Source organism: Toxotes jaculatrix, chromosome 2 (genome assembly GCF_017976425.1).
Source record: "Toxotes jaculatrix isolate fToxJac2 chromosome 2, fToxJac2.pri, whole genome shotgun sequence".
In the NCBI taxonomy this organism is placed as follows: domain Eukaryota; kingdom Metazoa; phylum Chordata; class Actinopteri; family Toxotidae; genus Toxotes; species Toxotes jaculatrix.
The window spans coordinates 20,305,577-20,326,647 of record NC_054395.1 but is presented as its reverse complement, the minus strand read 5'-3'; the positions used below and the strand labels follow the sequence as shown (position 1 = coordinate 20,326,647).

General features: G+C 38.4%; 1 protein-coding gene across 1 annotated transcript in view; it reads left to right on the top strand.

Moving 5' to 3' along the window:
* The window catches only part of opn7b (opsin 7, group member b), a 52,409-nt gene extending 36,100 nt beyond the window's left edge, over window positions 1-16,309 (top strand). Inside the window, exons 2-7 of the mRNA XM_041059417.1 lie at window positions 4,723-4,810; window positions 4,902-5,064; window positions 6,360-6,487; window positions 15,214-15,219; window positions 15,369-15,703; window positions 15,809-16,309. Of these exons, the coding sequence (XP_040915351.1) occupies window positions 4,723-4,810; window positions 4,902-5,064; window positions 6,360-6,487; window positions 15,214-15,219; window positions 15,369-15,703; window positions 15,809-16,309 (1,221 nt within the window). The remainder of the gene's footprint in view (window positions 1-4,722; window positions 4,811-4,901; window positions 5,065-6,359; window positions 6,488-15,213; window positions 15,220-15,368; window positions 15,704-15,808) is intronic.
* The last annotated feature ends 4,762 nt before the right edge of the window (window positions 16,310-21,071 follow it).

Sequence of the window (21,071 nt, the reverse complement as noted above, 5' to 3'; positions counted from 1 at the left end):
ACTCTCAGTTGTATCGCACACTTTTAATGCATTCCACAAGGGCATTCGATGACATGCGTGTGCACAGTAGATGTTTTCATTCTCACTGAGTTTTGACATTGTCCCTTTGTCCCATTGGTCTTATGGGTAATCTCCATCATTCTGCTTTCAATCCCATGCTTCCGACAGTTCCAGTTATGGGATTTCTCTCATTCTTCTCTTGTCCTCGCTTATTCGTTCCAGCCTCCCATTCTTTTACAAATGCCCTACCTCCCTCACGTTCCTTGACGATTTTACCCTCTCTCTTTTTGTTTGTAGTTTATGTGTGTGTGTGTCTATAGAGTGTAATTTCCATGCTGTATGACAGCAGGGCTTAAGTTGTCACAGGCATCCTCAACAATGATTAGCCCCAATTCCACCATTCAGCTGCAGATTGACAGTGACTTTATGACTCGCCCTTACTCTTTATCGCACTTTTTTGCCCTCTCAAACTGATGGGTTCCTCCCTCTCACCCTGCCCCCCTCCCTCCTCTGCCTCTCTCTCATTTTCAGTGTCTCTCTCTTGACTTCATCCTCTCAGACAGACTGTTAATCCAGTCTTGCCCCTTGTACTCCTGACACCGCTGAGAGGAGAGCAGACAGTAGAAGGGCAAGTGGGCACTAATGTAAATAATAAGACAGGCAGGCAGACACAGTATCATCTGAAGGTACTAAATTTGTCTGTTTTTGACAGATGTTCCACTAAGCTTTTGTAAGATCACTGCTACACAGTGTCACTGTCGCTTGAAAACCACTTGAAATCCCAAATGTCAATTTTTCAGGAATTAAAAGGGAACTTCACTTATTTTACACAGGTTTTACTACTTTATTTGCATAGAACAAGTTGTATAAATTTGGCCATGTTTGATGAATTGCCTCAAATGATTTCATTGAAGTTAACATCGGTTGGTGCTGAAGACTATGGGCTGAGATTGAAAGGCCTCTGTAGCCCTCTCCTCGTCTCTGTTTGAGGTTTGAGACTACATTAACCACTACTAGCAAGTCGACAGTCAGAGTTGCATTGTGGGTAATGCAGCATGGAATAAAAAAAGACAAGACCTCTAGTTCTGCCTCAGAGTTTTATACTTAAAGTTGATGTCTGTACTTAGTGAAGTACTCTTGTAAGAAAGAGTAGTATTGTTTTCAGAATTTACCACCATGCAATTTTAAGTTACTGCCAATGATTTAAAATGGTTTTATGAGCCCAGGAGGTCATGTATTTGGAGAATACAAAGACTGTAAAATAGGCTGGACAAAATTGATGTTTAAAGCTTAGAATTCTTACTTCTTTCTTGAAAGAAAGAAAAAAAAATGTTGTTCAGGTCTCAGTATGGACTAAAATCACTACCAGTAAATGTGCAGAAAAACACATAGATGCCATCATAGAGGAGGAATTCAGCAAACTTACAGCAGTATCTGCAGGGAGATACATTTCCACAAAGACACATTAGCTTGGCATAGGCTGGTGCAGGTCTGAGAACTGTTGAAGGTGACTCATTTGTCAAAGTTAATAAAAGACTTGCCGGTCGTCCAACCATGATGTGAAGTCTGTATAAAAATATTTAGAGTCATTAAGGCGTATAAAACCCTGATGGAAATTCAGCTTGGCTCCCAGATTGCTATATGGAAATAGAGCGCTTCTCTGTAGTCACAAGAGCAATGAGAAGGCAAGAACAGGAGGCACTCACACTAATGTGAAGATTAACTGTAGTGTGGATTAGGGATGGAGTTCAATAGCATTTTATTGAGCATGAATCCAGTTCCAAATCCACCTCTCAAATCCCTTTTTGGATTTTTTTTTTAGTAGTTTGTTGGAAAATGAAAATATCTTAGTTAAAAAAAAATGTACTGTTTTTATTTCAGTCAGCATATTAACAAAACCAATTTCAACTATTTTATGTAACAAAAGATACAACTTAATACTCAAGAATCTACCGTCTTCTAATCACTTGAATAACAATCGATAATTTTGATTGTTATTTAGGGACCAATAACCAGAAAAGTGTGACTGTAATATAAACTAGAATAATTCAAGATCAAACCTACACCACGGACATGGGCTCTCACCCCATATTTTTCTGTGACATTCATTAACCCAGTCCGGCCTTGTTTTTCCTTTTGCTGCGTTTGCTTCTCACTAGGGGTCTGTGCTGCTGCAGCTGCAGAAGCTAATGATAAAGCAGAATATTAATTTTGCTTCATATTTGCTTCTAGATAAAGCAGAATTAATTCCGCTACAGAATACAGCATAACACCGATGGGTCAAGTTAACAAAAATTCACCAAAATTTGTACTAAAGTTCTCACTTTAATGTGTTGGACAGTAGCGGAGTAACTAGACGAAAGACTTGTCGCTTCTACCTGCAACTATTTCATTTTTCAGTTGTTTCGGTGACTATGGAACATTTAAGCTGTTGTTGTGTTTTTAACAACACCACTGTTGTATACATTGTCTATTTTTTATTCATTGCTGATGCCTGTGGTGTGAGAGAGAGAGGCCAAAGAGGCTAACTAAGCAAAGAACGTGAATAAATTTTCAAAAATTCCATAATGGACCATTTTGAGCCGGATCCAAAATGGAACTAGTTATCAGAGCCCATTCCTGGTATTGAGATAAGTATAAGGAAAACTATGTTATTGTCATTCATGTCACGCAGTTTGTTATTCAATGTAGTTTCTGCATTGAGCGTTCTAGAAATATTTATTATGTTTATGTTGCATATGTTGTATGTTTAAGAAGATTATTTTTTTACATGTGGATGCCATCAGAAGGACTAGCTGATTACTCATTCATCAGCCAATGGGGATTTTTTTGAAAAACAATACTATACCTTATGTATTATGTAGTTGTTTGTATGATGCTGTCAGCCAGTGAGAAAATCATTAATTCCCGGCATCCTCGCGATACAGAAGATTTCACTGATGTGTCTCACTCCTTATGTAAATTAATTTTACTTAGTATAGCAATGCAGCACTAGAAAGAATAAAGTTCTGAACATGTACTTCATATTCTGAATGCATTAAATTCTATATATAATTTTTTAATGTATTCATTTCATTCCTTGGTATATATCTGTATTTAGCAACTCCATACACTGTATTTTATTTAATTAACTGGTGAACTAGTCTCTTCATGTTATTTTTGTACATAATGTAATGACTTGTGTACGCTATGTACTCTTTGTATAAAACAAGTGTATCCTTTCATCTAGTTGTGGAATTTATCTATGTAGTCATCTGCTGGTGTGACATCTTAAGCTCAGTAAAGAATCATATCCCACACATTCTCTACACAGTCACCAGATCTCAGCCCCCCTGAATATCTGTGGGAACCTCTGAAAAGGATAAAAGCTGAACATATTGCAACATCACAAGACAAGGCATGTTCTGTGACGCTCAAAGAGAGTTAATGTTGACAAATGTTGACCTATCCCAAGCGCAAGTTATGACTAAGCAAACTGGGGACATAACACACTGGGGTAATTTAGGAAAATAATTATATTGCATGTCTTGATATAACAGTGTAATTCTGTTTGATATCACTTGAGTAAGAATTAGTAGTTGTTTTTGAACAAAGTAGTACTGTAGATGATTCTGCTGTGCACGTGCACATTGTACATATGAAACTCCTCAAGCCGTAAACACACTCATGTACAAGTGTGTATGTAAATATAAACACTTGTACACTCATGTACAAGTGTTTATATTTACATACAGTGTGCAGTAATACAGGAAAGGACTTCATACAGCGTGTGCTAAATGTACCAGAGGCCATATAAAATTCCATTAGAAAGTCCACACAGAATAACATTTAAATAATTTTCTCACCTTTGGTTCTCTTTGAAGATAATCTCCTGAGTGCATGGTAATATGGATTTATCCACAAGCAGCTCCACTCATAACACCAGGTGATGGAACATGTCTCTCTCCTTTGTTGGTTCTCTTTAATTTGTAAGTATTTGAGTAACGTTGAGTAAAATAGAAAGGCTATGAATATGTTTTCATTTTATCTCCACCTATAAATTCCATTTCCTCAGCAACTTGTTTTGGCCACAAGGGATATGGTATTGGCAGCAGGTGATGTTGTGTATGCCAAGTGTCCAAGATGAGACTGATTTTGAAGGATGATATTGAATTTGTTCGGGGAAAACTGTACAAAGGGAAAACTCTTCTCTTCCCTGTACTTTGATGAGATGGTGTAGGTTCAAAATTATAAAAAGAGAATGACATGTAGATGTCCTTCATGGTTTATTATGTCGCGATAATAAATGGGTAATTGAGTAAAGAACTAACCAGTGGCAGAGGGAGTACTAAATACAGCTACAGCTACTACAACTACAAACACATACTGAAGCAAGTACATGTCTGTGCTGTGTTGTAATGCAGGTTATTATATGTTTTCTGTAGTTTTAAGTGGTAGTGGGAGATATGCATCATGAAATTATAGATGCAGTAGTGCAAATATAAACCACAAGAAGCACTGGGGCCTGTATGAATCTGGTTTATTATTGCACTTTTGTTTCAAGACGTTGTAGTTGATCCACACGTTATGTCCTGTCTAAGGTATCAGGACCTAAGTTTGTAAGGAAGTTACCGGTACTTGTGCTTTTTTTTTTTTTTTAATTGCCTGAAGGTGAAAACACAAGTTTAAAGATTTTTCTCTGTCTCTCTTTTCCCCTGTCTGTTTTTTTCATTTTTGTTCTAGATGGGAAATGCCTCAGAAACATTTCTGCTCGTGTCCAGAATATCGAAAGACAATGACTTCCTCATGGGAACTCTCTACACCATTTTTGGTGAGTGATTTTTTTTCCCCTAGATTTGCACCTTTCAATTGCATGACTGTGTGTTCACATCCTAATATTATTCTGTCACTCCGTATCCCAGGTGTGCTGTCAGTGCTGGGGAATGGGATTCTGCTGTTCGTGGCCTATAGAAAGAAGTCCTCCCTGAAGCCAGCAGAGTTCTTTGTGGTTAACCTGGCCATCAGTGACCTGGGAATGACCATAACCCTGTTCCCACTGGCTATCCCCTCAGCCTACGCTCACATGTGAGTGACCATTCAGGTTTCCACCATTCTTCCTTTTTTCATTTATTCTGTTGCTATGTCATCTTCATGTTCAGTGTATTCCTGAGGGATAAGAGAGTAACAACAATTAAAATTACAAACAAAGGTGTAATTACCACTGGGGATAGGATGACATGCTGCCCTAATTTTCAAGATCCTAGACAAGCAAGCTATGGCCAAAACTGACGCTATGAGAGTGGTGAGAAGGAGCTAAAACAGTACAATTTGGGTGCAGGCAGCTAAACAATGAGCTAAAACTCGCTATAAAGCTGCATAAAGCTGAAGATAAGTGATTTTTAGACTTTATGCCTTAGGTTTTGCCGCTCAGGTTTCATAAAACATATACCTTGTAGGTGAAGGTTATTGTGGCCATCTGCAGCCATCCTCTCAGGCCTGAAAAAAAAAAACACCTCCTGTTACAGTAATAATGTTACAGTTATTATTCTTGTAAAAAGACACTAGTAACAATGGACTGAGCATCAATCAAAGAGAACAGCATAGGACAGTGCTCTCTGTAGAAAAGATGTAAATACAACATTTTTAACTCAACGAAAGAGAATGTGATTTTAGTTAGGGTTAGATTTTTTTATTATACTACCATTATTATTGAAAGCACAATAACCAAACATCATTTATTTGCTAGCTTGATAAAAATATTTATAAACTGTGGAAATAGCATTCACTTTTGTTTTTTGGAAGAACCTCAGATTTCATTGTTATCATCCCACTTTTGACACCACACCTACACCCTTGATAACTGAATGGATGAAAAAAAACACTGAAATTTTTTCAGTGGTGGAGAATCCAAAAATTCCTTTGGGGTAGTGTTGTTGTATTCGGAAATTAGGACCCATACCTCGGTGTTTCCAAAAACATGGCTATGTGCCTTAGAGGAGCACAAGATCTTAGTCACACATAAAAAAGAAAGGCAGACAAAAAAAAATAACATTAAAAATGGTAAATGAAACATTTCATATCATGCACTTTGTCTCTCTTATGCCTCATGTTTCATCCCTTGGCTTTCCCTGCTTACTTCTCTGATCCCCTGAGCATGCATGGCTGATAGCTGTCAAATATGCCATGATTGGGTCAAAATGCATCACTGCTGACTGCAGTAAGCAAAGACCAGAGGGAAGCCCGGAAAATGTATTAGCCGTTTCATCTGCCGGGTATGAATTGTGTAATTCACCAAAAGGATTTTGCAGAGAAATCTTGGCGTAATATCAGGAAGACAGTCAGTGACAAATGTCCTCTTCTATTTCTCTCCCTGTGTTCAGGTGGCTTTTTAATAAGACAACATGTACTATCTATGCCTTCTGTGGCGTTTTGTTTGGTTTGAGCAGTCTGACCAATCTCACGGTGCTCTCCTGCGTCTGCTGGCTCAAGGTCTGCTGCCCAAACTATGGTAAGACATACAGTTTTTATGCTTTACTACATATTATATCTAAAATCCACAGTGAAAAGAACACATTATTTTAAGCAGAAGAATTTACTAAAAGTGTTGCTGATATTCATTCATTCATTCATACTGATTAACTAGAGGGCTGCAGGGCTGCTTTCCCTGTATTGACAATTTTCACTTCTTGCCCTTCAGGCCAAAAACCTTTATTCTGAAGAAAGAAAGCTCCTTTTTTTATGACAGGCCCATGTGAATTTAACAGGAAGTACCACTCCTATGAGGACTGACAGATGAATTTAGCTGGGGTTTAAGTATAGCCATTGTGGTGCTTACAACATGAAACACTTTTCTTTACAGTTAAAAAGAGTTTATTCACAACGTGCAGCGATAATGACGTGTGGTTAACTTAAGGTTTACAGTTGAATTTCAGATGTCAAGTACAATTAAGATAACCGTACAATTCAAATTCTTTTTCAAAGCATTAAATAGTAGATGTTTGCACAGGTTACAGTGATGTCAAGTAAAAAGAGTTCTCTTATTTTTAAAGGTCCTAGTGTGGATTAAAGTAAGCTGTTCTCACTTTACAAATCCATCATCAGTGCTCACTGAAAAAAAAAGTCAGAGAGAGACTAAATATATGTCAAGGATGGCTCTGGCCCCACTTGTCATATCAAGTGTCTCATGGCCGGATAAAATTAAAAAAAAGATCTAATGTACATTATGTAAATATACTCATCTTTGTTGGTCAGATCTCTTGGTTTTCATGGGCTGCAAGCAGGTCAGGGTCAGATTCAGTCAAGTCCAGACGGTGGCTGTGATGCAGCTGAAACTGCAGAAAAAGAAAAAAAAAACACCAGAAGAAATATAACTTATGTACACAAGCAAATTTTAGTTCAACTATAGTATACATTTCAAACTAACAGCTACCCATTAACCGACACAAGGCAAAAGCTTTATCATCTTAATGGCTTTCATTCATGCCACCTTCTCACCCGCATAGATCATTCAGTGAATTAACTGATCAGGGATCAGATAAATGCTACAACAGCTGAATGCACCTTTTGTATGACTGTCTGAGTTGAAACCACTGTCACCTTTTCCTGTCGCTTTGATATGGCAGGGAGAATGACAGTTAATTTCTCTGCCGTTATCACAGAGAACAGACCTTGTAGAGTCCACATCTACATACTGCTTACCAGCATAGTAAAACATGGGAGGAGTAAAGATTATGTATGTTTCTTGGAGAGACAGATGCATTTCCACCTTCTCAACATCTGTTAAGTATAGCAACTGGAGCAATAGGATTTCAGTCCGCTTCAAAAGTTTTTTGGATACATTTGCAATTGACTAAGAAAGAAAAAGTTTTAGGACAAAACAACCCCAACTCACTGTCTGTTTTCTATTTATCAAACTACTTTTCAAATGTTCAGTAATGACCTTGAATGCTTAAAATACAAGTTTTAGTTATTGTGTGACATATTGCACAAGTCTTTAATCATGCAGCAAGGTTAAACGATAGTCTATGTTGTTGCCTTGCAGCAGGAAGGACCTGTGTTTGAACCCAAGCCTGTGTGAGGTTTCCATGTCCTGTTTGCCCTGAATTTCTCACACATTCCAAAGATCTGCACGTTAGGTGGCTTTGATGAAATTCCCACAGAGGAGACACAAGAATATAATGAAATCCTCTTCCGTCACAATTAAAAATTGTTACTGTGGGTGGAATGTTAATTAGTTGCATTTGCCTATTAACAGTAATAGAGAGGCTTGGCAGTCAGCACTGTGATACTGTCAGAACAAGACAAGAAAACTAAGACTGCTCCAGTGAGGCCAATCAAATGTGCCCACAATGCAAATGGTCTAGTTTTAAAAAATGCAAAATTATCAAGAGGAACAGTCCCAAAAGTCAGAACAAATTATGTCAAACACAACAGTCACAACAAAGAGGAACAGAAGTCACAAGCTGAAACTAACCAACAGAGATGATGTTATCCATATAGATAACATACTGTAAATAGTTATGTTATCTATGATTATCCATAGTTATCCTGTAGTTAGGAGCTGTGCTAAAAAAAAAAAAAAAAAAATTCAGAGACTACTCCTATAACAAGCCACAACGGTATGTGCTTTAAACCTTGGAAGTCCTGTTCTGTGTGTAGAACAGGTCCCCATGTTGATTGTGAGACTCACTGAGTCACAAAAGTCACTGCTTACATTACTGTGCAGCGCTTCTTTTGTCCGCAGCAGGAACAGTTTCAAAACTTTTTGATCGCACCTCGTATTAATGTTTTTTTTTAGACTTCATGGTAATTTTTCACTCACATCCAGTTAATGTAATCATGCAAATTAATTCTGATGTTGTCCAAGGGCATTAATAGGATCAGCTAGTTATTGAGTTATGATTTATTTCTGTTTTAGATTAAACTTATGTAATGCTTTCTTTAATACCGGGATTTAGCTCTCTCTCGCTCTCACTGTCTACAAGTCTTACTCCTACAAATTTCCAAACTGATGGGACTCCTGCCTCTTGAAACCAAGTGTTTTATTGGACGACACATGGAGCTTTGACATATCCATTCTAAGATCAGAAACATTTATGCACAGACGAGAGATCCTGCAACAGCATAGCTCCAAAATACTGCCTTAAACAGAAGACTGAGAAGTTCTCAAATATCTGACATATAGTGGAAGTCTTTGACTCTTCAGTTATCAGGCAGTTTCACTTAACCTTAACTCTCCAGTTTTTTTACTCTTGTGCATGTGAGCTGCTTTCACTGCACTTCGGTATGACTGCAAATTGTTCAAACAGCAAATTGCTAAATGAGCATAATTATCTTTTTTGCCAATGAGGATTTATTTACATGATTGCCTGAGTCTAAGCCAAATCTCTCTAAGCTGCACAGACAGTCGAGTTAAGGTCCATATTGGTTTTTTTTTTTCTCTTTTTAAATACGCAGTTAGAATTAAAATATTAAACCTTTGATTTCACACAGACATTGCCATTAGTTGTTTTTGCAGGCAGTTAATTCAGTTTTTCCCAAGAATCATCAATCTCTCCTAATTTGCTGATTAAACCATCATTAGATAATTTTTTAGTCTTTCTGTGAAAATGATAACATTTGGCACAGCATCACTTAGCCATAATTCATGAATCATAATTAATTTAGAAACATCTAAGAAGCAATATGTATGAACTGGTAGCAGTTGACAGAAACTGTTTATAATTTAATTTCACTCCGAAACACTCTCAGCATCAGCTCTCCTCACCTCCATATTCTATGAATGGATGCTAGGCTTCACACACTCACACTCACCCATAGAGACCTCAGTGTACACAGAACAGAGTTAATGTGACACATTCAGCATCAATGGAATTTATAATGCCAAATATACAAGGTAAAGATGAAATAGAAAAGTATAACCACTCTAACATTAAAAGAGAACAAATAAGGAAGATTTGGTTAAGATAGTAATTCACAAGTCACAACTCAACGGCAGCATGTAGCAGAAAGCATAAGAAATGTCATGCTGGCAGCCTGGATGAGTTATCAAACACGGCTGGATATTGTATAGATCTGATACACAGTGAACATTGTTTATTTCACAACTGAACTAATTCAGGTTTTGTTTATATCCAGCTTCACAAGGCTTTGAAAAATTAGTGCACCAGCTAGCAATTTCCGAACGGAATTAGAAGTCTATTCCAGACTCCAGTAGGTTCAACAATTGTTGCTAATAGGCACACTATATCTGAAGTCAAGGCTGTGTTGTTAAAAGGCTCCTCTTGTCTGTTTTCCAGAGGAACATAGTCTATAATGGAGAGTGTAAAACCCCAGAGGCTACAAGCCTCACAAATAAGTGTTTGAAATGCAAATGAGCACAAATAATTATGCCTTTATGAGACTTCTTTGCAAGGAACCTTGTACAAATGTATTCAGCTTACAGACACTCTGTTAAACCACACTGTCCTCTTTCAAACTACTTTATATACTATACCAGTCTGCTTCCCTAGTTGTACACACAGACACACAAAAAATTACCCAAAATCAGACCAAGGAAATAACTCCAGACCTGCAGCACAAGCAGTTTTAGAAAAACTTGCTCTACCTACTGGCGACAAATTATCACCATCAGCATGATGTTACGTCTTCTCTACACAGGAAGTTCCTCAGCTGCGTGTTTCAGTTGTCCACCTCACATACTTCTAATGGAACACGTAATTTCTATTTACATCAATACAGCTGTCTGCCCAGGCTGCAGAAAGGGTCTCTTATACTTGCTTTACTTGTGCAACTGAGAACTGAAACAAAATTTCTGGCTTCAAGAGGCCAAAGTAGTTAGCTCCAGAAGAGTAATTATCAATTAAAACAATTAACACTTACTTATTTCGTTGTCTGATGGAGCCTGAAAAAGCTAAAGGACATGCACATGTAACAGATGGTTATGAAAAGAAAGAAAGAAAGAAATTAAAAAAAAAAAACAGCATAAACTAAATGTTGGTGTTTTACAGCCACAAGCTGAATTTATTCATCAAATGTAAAACCTTGAGCACACATGCAACAAAAGAAGAAACAGCAGAAATAAAACCAAAAAACTGCAGCTCTCACTGTCTGCAGGTGACATAGACGTTAAAACTGCAGAAGCTATTACTTTCTTTGCCTGAAGGCCTAATTGCTACTGCTGCTGCTCTTTTAGTCATGTGAATAAGAAGCCTGGCAATGACCAATCAATTCCCCCATGAGAAGAATCTGTAGTTTGCCAAAAGTGACAGAGTGGAATGCATTTATTAAGAAGTTACAAGCTAGTTCCATGGAGTGCTCGGCATAATCATGATTTAAAAAAAAAAAAAAAAAAACAGTAGTGTAGAAACTCTGTTTATAGAATAATGACAAAAATATCAATCTGATGATTGGATTTCTGGGGTGCAGAGAGGAAAAAAATGATAACATATATGGACTGTTGACAAAAGGTTCAGTTTCCACATGTGGCATTATTATGGAGAGATTATCACATTACATTCAGCATGGGTTACTGTATCAGTTTTCAAAGGACAATAAACTGGTTTAATTGGACTGGATGTGCATGAGCGAATTTCGTGACTCAATATGAAATACCATCTTAAAGTCTTAAAGTGTTAAAGACACTGACTGTGTAAAAAGATATTGAACTGGGATTGCGGTCTAGAGCTACACACATTTCTTCATAGAACTGATGAGGCAGCAAACTCCCTCATCAGTTTCTACTAAGATTTCTGTTCCAAGGTATTTAACTGCATTTCCTTTTTTAAACTCTTCTCCCAGGATTTGTCAGTTTCAAACACAAATCCGAGTTTGAATATTAAAACTTCAAAATCAGATGAGAAAACCAAACTGCAGAGGATATAAATCATTAAATCTACTGGGAGGGGGGGTGTTGTTACCGCTCATGTAACTGAAACTGTATGTCACATTCTTGCTTAAATACCCTAGAACATTCTTCGAGGACCAACTGTTTAAACACATTGGTAGGCGAAGAGATAGAGTACTGGGGAGATGGGTGAGTGTGATGGAGAGTGCTTCTTCCTTTCTCTCTTTTATTAGTTCTTTGTCACAGCTGTACTACCTCACGTGTATATTGCTATTCTTAATAGACACCTGCTGACAAATTACCCCGCACTTGGTGATCTAACAGCTGCACATGGATCTAGTGCTTCCTATTTAGTTTAATCTACCGCCACCCATGAGTGCTGATGAACTTGTGAACGCTGGATCGAAGTCCATTAAACAAAAGACTGAGGGTGGATGAGTCAAGCACGTTCTCATTAGGAGGACTTATCCTCCCCCTCTGTGGTTCACTGAATAAGAGGGTCTACCGACAAGAGTGAGGTGGGGCATGAATAGCAGAGAATGAATACGGGAGCTGGGGAATTGCTTTACAGTTTAAAAGGACTGACTTACAGTTAACTGACAACAGAATCAATGTGGGATATCTGTCCTGAAGCTAAGTGGTATTAGCTGTGAAAATTGAAGCCTTTCAGGTGCCATTGGGCTTAAACAGACCTCAATCATAGTCAAAGCCAACATCACACATAAAATTGTGTGTATGAAATGGTACATACACAGTGAGCAGGGTGGACTGAAAGGGTAAAGGCTGGTGTCAGCATTTCCATTCCCTACAAATTCATGGACTGACTGGTCTCGCTGTCTTCGCGTAACCTCTTTCTGTTTGATAGGCACCCCAGAGGGAAATATCTGGCTTTTTCGCTGCTAAATGTGCCACTATGTTCACCGGCTAGTTGCTAACTGTGTCTATCTGCTGTTTGGGGCTGAGCAAATAGTGTACACTGGGTTTTTCACTAAAAACAGCAGCTTGCTGTAGCCAAAAACAACGCTATAAAGGTTAACGAAAGCTAAAGTCATTTGATACATTGCTATTAGAAAAATAGCTATTAGAAAAATATCAATTATAGCTGCTTTAAATTTTCAGTCCATACTGATTTAGTGATATCTAAAGTTATGATGGTAGAAGAAAGTGTGGTTTAATGCTACAGCAGATACTTCCTGAGCAGCTACTGTGCCAGAAATAAAATTGGGAGAGCAGCTGGTGCATCATTTAATAGTGCAGCCAAACAAGCTCACATTGTTAAAGAAGAAGAATTGGCTATTGCTACATTCAGCTACATTCATTCAGTCACAGCGAGGCCCCAACTCAGTTTTTTGTGCTACAGCAATCCCTTGATTTAGCTCACATGAAAATTATTCTGGGGTGCCCTGGTGGCCAAATGGTTTAGGAGAGAGGTTAAAGTGGGTGTGGTGAGGGGGTTTAAACTGATTGGCTATTGAGCTCAGTCCCAAAACATGCACACAGCACACGCTTGTGTTCCGCTGTCTGACAACAGAAACAGGAAAACATGTACATGATATGATTAATTTGGAATTCTGCTATATTAAAATAGTGTATATGTGAGCACAGAGAGAAGCAAACTGATGAAGGGCTGAAACCTGCTGACACCAGGCAGAATGCATATACAACACAATGACATCATAAATATGCCAACAAACTAATATTACATCATTGAGCAACAATTAGCAGCTTTTTTTACCAGATTTTGACTTTGTCTTGTTTACTTGTTTATTGATGGTGCTGCCATTTCGGATCATTCTGGTACGCTTACTAACCACAACGTACAAATTTCAGTTGTTGGCCAGAGAACCCTTGTTGTATGTCGCAACCCTCACTCTCTCTCTCCCCAACATTTTGTTTTGCACTCTGCGCTGAGTCTCCAAATAAAGGCAAAATGCTCCCCAAAAAAATTATTTAAAAAAAAAAGAAAAATTATTCTAGTGAGTCCCATGCACTGCAATACCCAGATTTTCAATTTTTGAGAAAAAAAAGAGAGCTTCATATCAGATAGGTAGTTGATATTGTCAGATACGAAGATTGAAGTATCTGAATCAGCATCAGGAGTAAAAAAGTTTGGTGCATCAAAATGTAAGAGTATGTTTGAGGGCTTTTGTTAGAAATTGAGTTCAGCTCTCCGTATAAAAAGAGCTCAGGTTGAATCCTTCATGTGCCACTCAGATAGCTGGAGAGTTTGATCGGTGAAGGGACGCTTCACATCAGATAAAAGCCATCTCAAATTGCTAACCAGCCCTCTTCCCCACCACACAGTTCAGCGAGTTCCACATGGCTTTATCATCCCGCCACACCCGGCTCTCAGCTTGAACTGTAAGAGGGGGATGACATCCAGCTGAAGAGGCTGTGTGGTACAGCAGATAAGGCTCCCTGTGTTCTCCTCCTCACTGATTCCACACTGAAGAAGCTCTTGTCTAAATCAATTACAGTTTCACTTTTTCCCACGGATTCCCTTATTCACACTCTTGCACGAGTATAATGACAAGTGAGTGCTAACAGAAATGCATCATAAATGCAGTATAGTCACATTTAATAGGTCTTAATAGGTATACAAGAATTACACTGTACAACTATTCGATTTGTTGTTGCAGCAGTCACTTCTCATACAAAGAAAACTTTGTTATTGACTTTAGATTTTGTGTGTCAAATCATCATTAAGCAGAGGATAAAGGATAACTTCCTACATCCTTGTGACTTTGTATGTTCATACGAACTATGCAGTCTATTCATTTCTTGAGAGTAAAATCTGAAAGGTTTAGAGTAATGCATTTTTCACCATTTAGATTAACGTATTTATTTTGATTAAACTATAACTCTGTACAGCTGAAGCGACCAATGAAATAGCAAGGCACTGTCACTGCAAGACAATGGCGAGTTTTGTGAATCACAAATAAAACTTTTGAAATTTTCTTGATATACAAGATATTCAGATATTCAAGTGCAATCCTGGTGCAAATATAATGTGAACAGTGCTCAGACTTTGGAGAGTACAGGAAAATAACTGTGTAGCTTTTCAAATGGTTTTTCTCACATTCTTTGGCCTCAAAGTAAACATACCGTGCAGCTGCTCTCCTTACACTCAGAATAATGTTTACCTTTGAGTCCCTGGCATTATGAAGATTACTGACTTCACATGTGCATTCCTGGGGGCCATGTGACCTCTCATTCAAACAGGTCTGAGGCCACATCAAAATATACACTGGCCAAAACAAAGGATAAAATAAATGTCTTATCTGTAGAATGCCCTTCATTCTCCTTGTCAAATTCACTTTATTGGACAATATCTCTCCAATTCCTCCTCTTTCCGTCTTCCTCTCTCTCCTCCTCAATCATGTTATCAGCATCAGGTAATCAGACTCAATATGCTTTAGTAGCATATTGTTGCTATGCTGTTGTTTCTGTATCCTTCCTCTATGTCCTCATGTCAGTAATCACTCCCTCAACTCTTCCTCCTCTGCTTCTGCCTCTGTCTCTGCCCGCTTACACTCTTTCTCAGGTAACAAGTTTTCGTACTGCCATGCCTGCCTCCTGGTTGCTGGGGTTTGGTGCTATGCTGGAGTCTTTGCAGTGGGTCCCCTGTCGGGCTGGGGAGAGTATGGAGCCGAGCCATACGGTACAGCGTGCTGCATCAACTGGCATGCGCCCAGCCAAAACCCAGCAGCTATGAGCTACATCATCTGCCTCTTCTTCTTCTGCTACATCATGCCCTGCACTGTCATTTTTCTGTCCTACACATTCATCCTCCTGACCGTCCGAGGCTCCCGCCAGGCTGTGCAGCAGCACATGTCCCCACAGAACAAGATCACCAATGCACACACACTTATCATTAAGGTAAAAGCGCATTGTAGACTCACTTTCCAAGATTACTCTGGATACTTTGGAGTAAATGTATTCACATGACAAATATATTTTGCATGTTATCATGTCTCTTTTCAGCTTTCTGTGGCAGTTTGCATTGGTTTCCTGACAGCATGGAGTCCATATGCAATTGTGTCCATGTGGGCAGCGTTTGGTAACCCAGCAACTGTACCACCTATGGCTTTTGCTCTGGCAGCTATCTTTGCCAAGTCCTCCACCCTTTACAACCCTATTGTCTATCTGGTCTTCAAGCCGAACTTCCGCAAGTTCCTGTGTCGGGATGTGGCCCAGTGCAGAAGGACACTCTGTGGATGTCTGTGTCAGCACAGCTCCGCACAGATGGGAACTTGCAGGCAGTCTCATCACAAAGAAGAGTGCAACTCTACAAGGTTGTCCAATGGGCTACCAGAGAACCACAGGGCCTGCAGACACTGTCCTTTCCCTGAAACAGGCACTGGTACCAGAGAAAACCTTACAGACTACAGCCCCCAGCAAACTGCCAGGATACTCAAAGGATCTCTGCACAGTGAGGTGGCTGTCAGTCAGCTCTCCAATGAGCTGCAGAGCGACTTCCTCTAGAGAAAAAAGTGCAGCCAGACAGTGACAAAGTGTGGGGGTAGGGGGGTAAGAGGAGAAAAACACAGCAAAAATGAAGGTTGAAAGAAACTAACTGCAAGTTAGGGAAAAGGGAAATGTAATTAAAAAACAAAAGAGATCGAGAGTGATTGAAGGAAATATGTGATACTGCCAAAAAAAAAACATGACAAGACAATAAAGTTAGGAGTCAGTGCAGGAGGATAAGTGAGCCAAACAGCCAACATGCAAGCACAGATGTGTACATCAATATCTCTTCAGGTCAAAAATTGCGTCAATAACTATTAAATCACTTTGATCAGCATTAAGCAAATGAGACTGAGCATCCATGGAGTCACGATGCAAATCAATTCAAGCTGGACTTAGAGGGAGGAGCTAATACTGAAACTTTATATTCTCTAAACTACCTTTTATCTATTTATTACAAGTACTGTATTTGATGATGTATTTGATGTTATAGGTATTTATTCATGCATGCCTCAGACTGAAGGACCACAGGGTTGCTGTTGTTATCTAATAGGAAATTAGTTATGTCTCCTCATTGCTGAAGATAAATGATAAAAGGTTTAAATTAAGCCCCAGTTACTTTAACTACAGTGTGTCAGTCTCTACATTCATTTTCATAAACTAGGCCTATTATGAGGTTAAGAACAAAGCAGTGAGGTAAAGATTAGGCTTAGTGAGCCCCCTGTTACACGTATAAATATGAACATGAACATTTTAGCCCAGGGTTGTTGTATTGTTCCCTCTGCAGAGAGGAGTTGCCAATGGCAATTTTGCATAATCGGCTGTGTCCAGGACAAAAGACACGACTGAATTATACAAGCAGAAGACTTTGTATAACCAAATGTATAACCCTCAGTAAGCTCTACTCTCTCCTGATTTATTCTATTTGGAGACCTCAAGACAAAAATGTTCAAGATAGCGACAGAAAAACAGTTTGAGCATCTAACCAAAATGCACAGTTGGTGAAGATGACAGTGTGAAATAAAATAAAATACAAGTTTCAAATTATATAAAAATTTTGTAGCTCTTTAGCCGTGCTATAAAATCCATAAGTGTTCATAAAACAGACAGGTGGCTCTTATTAACATGGTGGGAGAGTAAGAAGAGAAGAAGAGAGAACTGTGTTCACATATCAGGTCAGGCCTATCACATCTTAAAAAAGACAGCTGCAGCGGTCTTAACAACAATTCTATTTATAAACAACTTAGGTCTTGTTTTCATATCTTGGGTTGTGTTCTCTTGGTTATGATAAAAATGTGCTCACCAAAGTAATTTCTGAGATTTGGGGACAGCAACATGGCTACAACAAAATCTGAGAAGGCAAGGAAAGAATAGTCAGATGAGGTTGTAAATACGCCAATATTTTAGCCAGATGACTATCTAAACCAGTTTATTTTAAACTCAAAGCATGCTTAAAGCGGAAAACAATCCTTAATTGCAGAGGAAAAACTGTGCACGCAATTGGAGCAAATTCAGTAAGCTGCTGAGGGGGGTCTATCTATAAACTCTGATGGATGTTTACAAAGGACAGCTGGGGAAATAAATTTTGCCTTTATTTTCCTCTTTCAAATAAGTCTGGCTATCCTGGGGCTTTGTTTAAAACCTGTATGAGGTAAAAACCTGCATCTTTGATCAGATTACTTTTGAGCTATGCTGCCACATTCCCAGATTTGAGCAATTACCTTGGTTAATATGTTAATTTTTTACCGACAGCAATGAGGGTCCCACCTATGAAAATAAGACCCAAATTGTGATAGACTGGAATTATCTTTTGAAGTGCTCAGATAACCTTTAGCGAAGCTCGTTTGTGTGTGTGCATCAAAGTGAGAGAAAGGAAAATCATGTGGTTTATTTATACTGTGTGTGTGTATTTTTCTAATGTGCCTCTGTGAGCATGTGCTTTCATGGGCAGAAGTACAAGTGTGCAGTTCCTAAGAGAAACCAACAGTGTATCAGCAAATTCTTTTGGGTCTGACGCACAAACAACCAAAAAAAAAAAAAAAAAAAAAAGAGAAAAAAAAATACAAACAAAAAAACACTGAAATGTGCATATTAAACATGTTCCTCAAGCCATTATAACAAAAGAGAAGTTAACTTTATGTCTATGCATGGATATAGGCCACTTGCCTTTAGTGCTCCTCTTGCGTCTTTGAAAAGAGAAGGCCTGTTGTTCAAAAAAAAAGATCTGTGACATGAGAGACATAAGGCTTTGCCTCAGCACCAAAATTATACTAATGAAAAATGCCCAGTGAGCATTGCTAAGCTTAACCGCAGTTTGTCCAACAAGCAGTTTTGTATTTTTCCCCTGGCAGCATAGGTCATCAGATGAAGGTACAAAAAGACCTGCCATGGACAAGATTAATTAGATCTGCTCAATCGCATGTTGTGGTTGACTGGTGTGACTTTCATGGCATGTCATGATTCCTTTCTTTGCCATGATGAGAGTAAAGACTGCAATTCCTTGCAGTTTTCACAGAATACCTGGCTATAAAAGGGGTTCCCATTTAGTTCTCTCACGTTGTCATAAAATAATTTGCTTTAAGTCATGCAAAACAACCATGTCAGCACATGTGATGTATTCTGCCACTTGGCTGCACCTCTTGAATTACTGCTCTAACAATGGTAGTAGGAGGAAACTGATGCCAAACCACCCTGCTTGGGCTTTTCACAGAACACTTAGCCCTGGGGTAAGACCCTCGTTAGTTCAGGGCTTACTGACCTGTTAGCTGTAGGCTTAGGCCATGTTCAGACCGATATTAGCACTGCATGAAAAAAAAACACAGGCATTCATTTAAAAGAGATCCCTACATTGATGCAGAGGGCTCCTGCAAAAAATAATAACAGTTTTTGTTTTGTTTTTAAATACATCAACATCATTTTTTGCTATAATGCATCTACCAACTCACTCTACTCACTCAATCAAATATCAAATTCCTGGTAACATGAATGGTTGTAAAATTTCTCATAGTATTGTTTTGGTTTCTGAGAAGCCTGCTTGCTTTTGGTCTGAATGTCCAATTAAAGTTGTTTCACACTCTTGGGACATCCATTCCCAAAGTTTAAATCTGAGTCAATGCAAACAAGTCATATGCTGCATGCGTTCTGTTAACAGTAACCCAGAGCTGTGACATTCAAGTGTGAACCCTTGAGCTGGGGCTAAGCAGTGAGATAAGGTGAAGGAAGCCCCAGGCTTTCTGTTGCCTGACTTAGTTTCAGCACTGGGTTGACTTAACATCTACATGTGAGAAGCCTTACTACAGTAAAACGAAGCACTGTTTGCAAAGACAAACACGCTTTTCCACTGATGTAGTCAATGATTCTTATCAAGATGCTATCGTCATCTTTCTTTGATCTATGTAAAAACAACTATTGTGTATATCAGCCTATTTCTTAACAAATACTTATATATATTTATACACCATATGCAGTTAGTGTGTGTGTATATATATATATATATATATATATATATATATATATATATATATACATACATACATACATACATACATACATACATATATATGTGTGTGTGTGTGTGTATGTATATGTATATATAGTATATAGTATATAGTATATATACATAATTTATCACCATTCAACCCAAAAATACAAAGAAGTGATTTTTGTTCCATATTGCCCAGCCCTAATATGACCACATGGATTTACAAGGTAGCAGCTCATTACTGTTTCTTGCTCTATAACCTCCAGGATGAACCGAACAAGTAGCCTACTAACTGCATATGGTACAATTGTTTCTCTGGAAAAAAGCTGCACGATTGTACTTACTACTCTGGTATGTCAAGAATGATACTGGTTTCATGTTGGCTATAAGATTAAAGGGAAAAAGGATGTAAAAGCTGAAGGATCAGTGAAATGCAAGAGGAATTTTTTGCTCGTCTTGCTGGAACCAAAGGTTACAGTCACCTTTACACTCGCTGTCAAAGCCAAAATGTTGTTTTGGACACTCATATTTTTCTACCAATATGCAGGTTACCATGAAAAGAACATACATATCAGAGACTTGGCTTCCACTCCTGTGCTGGACAGTCTTTGTTTTTGGGCAAAGACGGACATTCAAACAAGGTAACACAACTGTGAAAATCTGATTCTGATGTCTCTTTTTTCTATTCTGTTCTACTCAAGGAACAAATACTGTAAGTACCTGGGTGTATATTCTGTATCACTAGCCATTCCCACCTGGGTCATCTCTGCTGGCTTTACTCATTCACACAATGTACATATATATATAAATCAGATGTCAGGGATTTCATGTAGACATTGGTTTGCATGTATGTAGATATTATGTGTATGTACAGATACCAAATATAATTCATATATTATCATGAATATCAGCCTAAATGTATAAATAGGGGATGGAGAAACCCCTTGCCGTGTCTTGAAATGGGGGTGGTGGATTTTATTTTTGTTATTGCAGCTTCTGACTGGTAGCTCTGAAAGTGTTTCCATGTTTTTCTTACTATAAAAGGTTTTAGTGGAAAACAGCTTCCAGGTTTGTGGCTTCACTCGCTGCAGCTGGAATCTGTTTTCCTTTAGCCCTTTTAATAGCTGTGTGAGAGAAGGATAGACTTAGCATACCTTATATCCTAATAGCAAGATCAGTAATATTTCACAGCTGTAATATAATGGCCATTACTTTTGACTATTATAACTTAAGCTGCATTTCCCACTATGGAGTTTTTGGGTTCCACAGAGACACAATAATCCAAGTGGGAATTTTAAT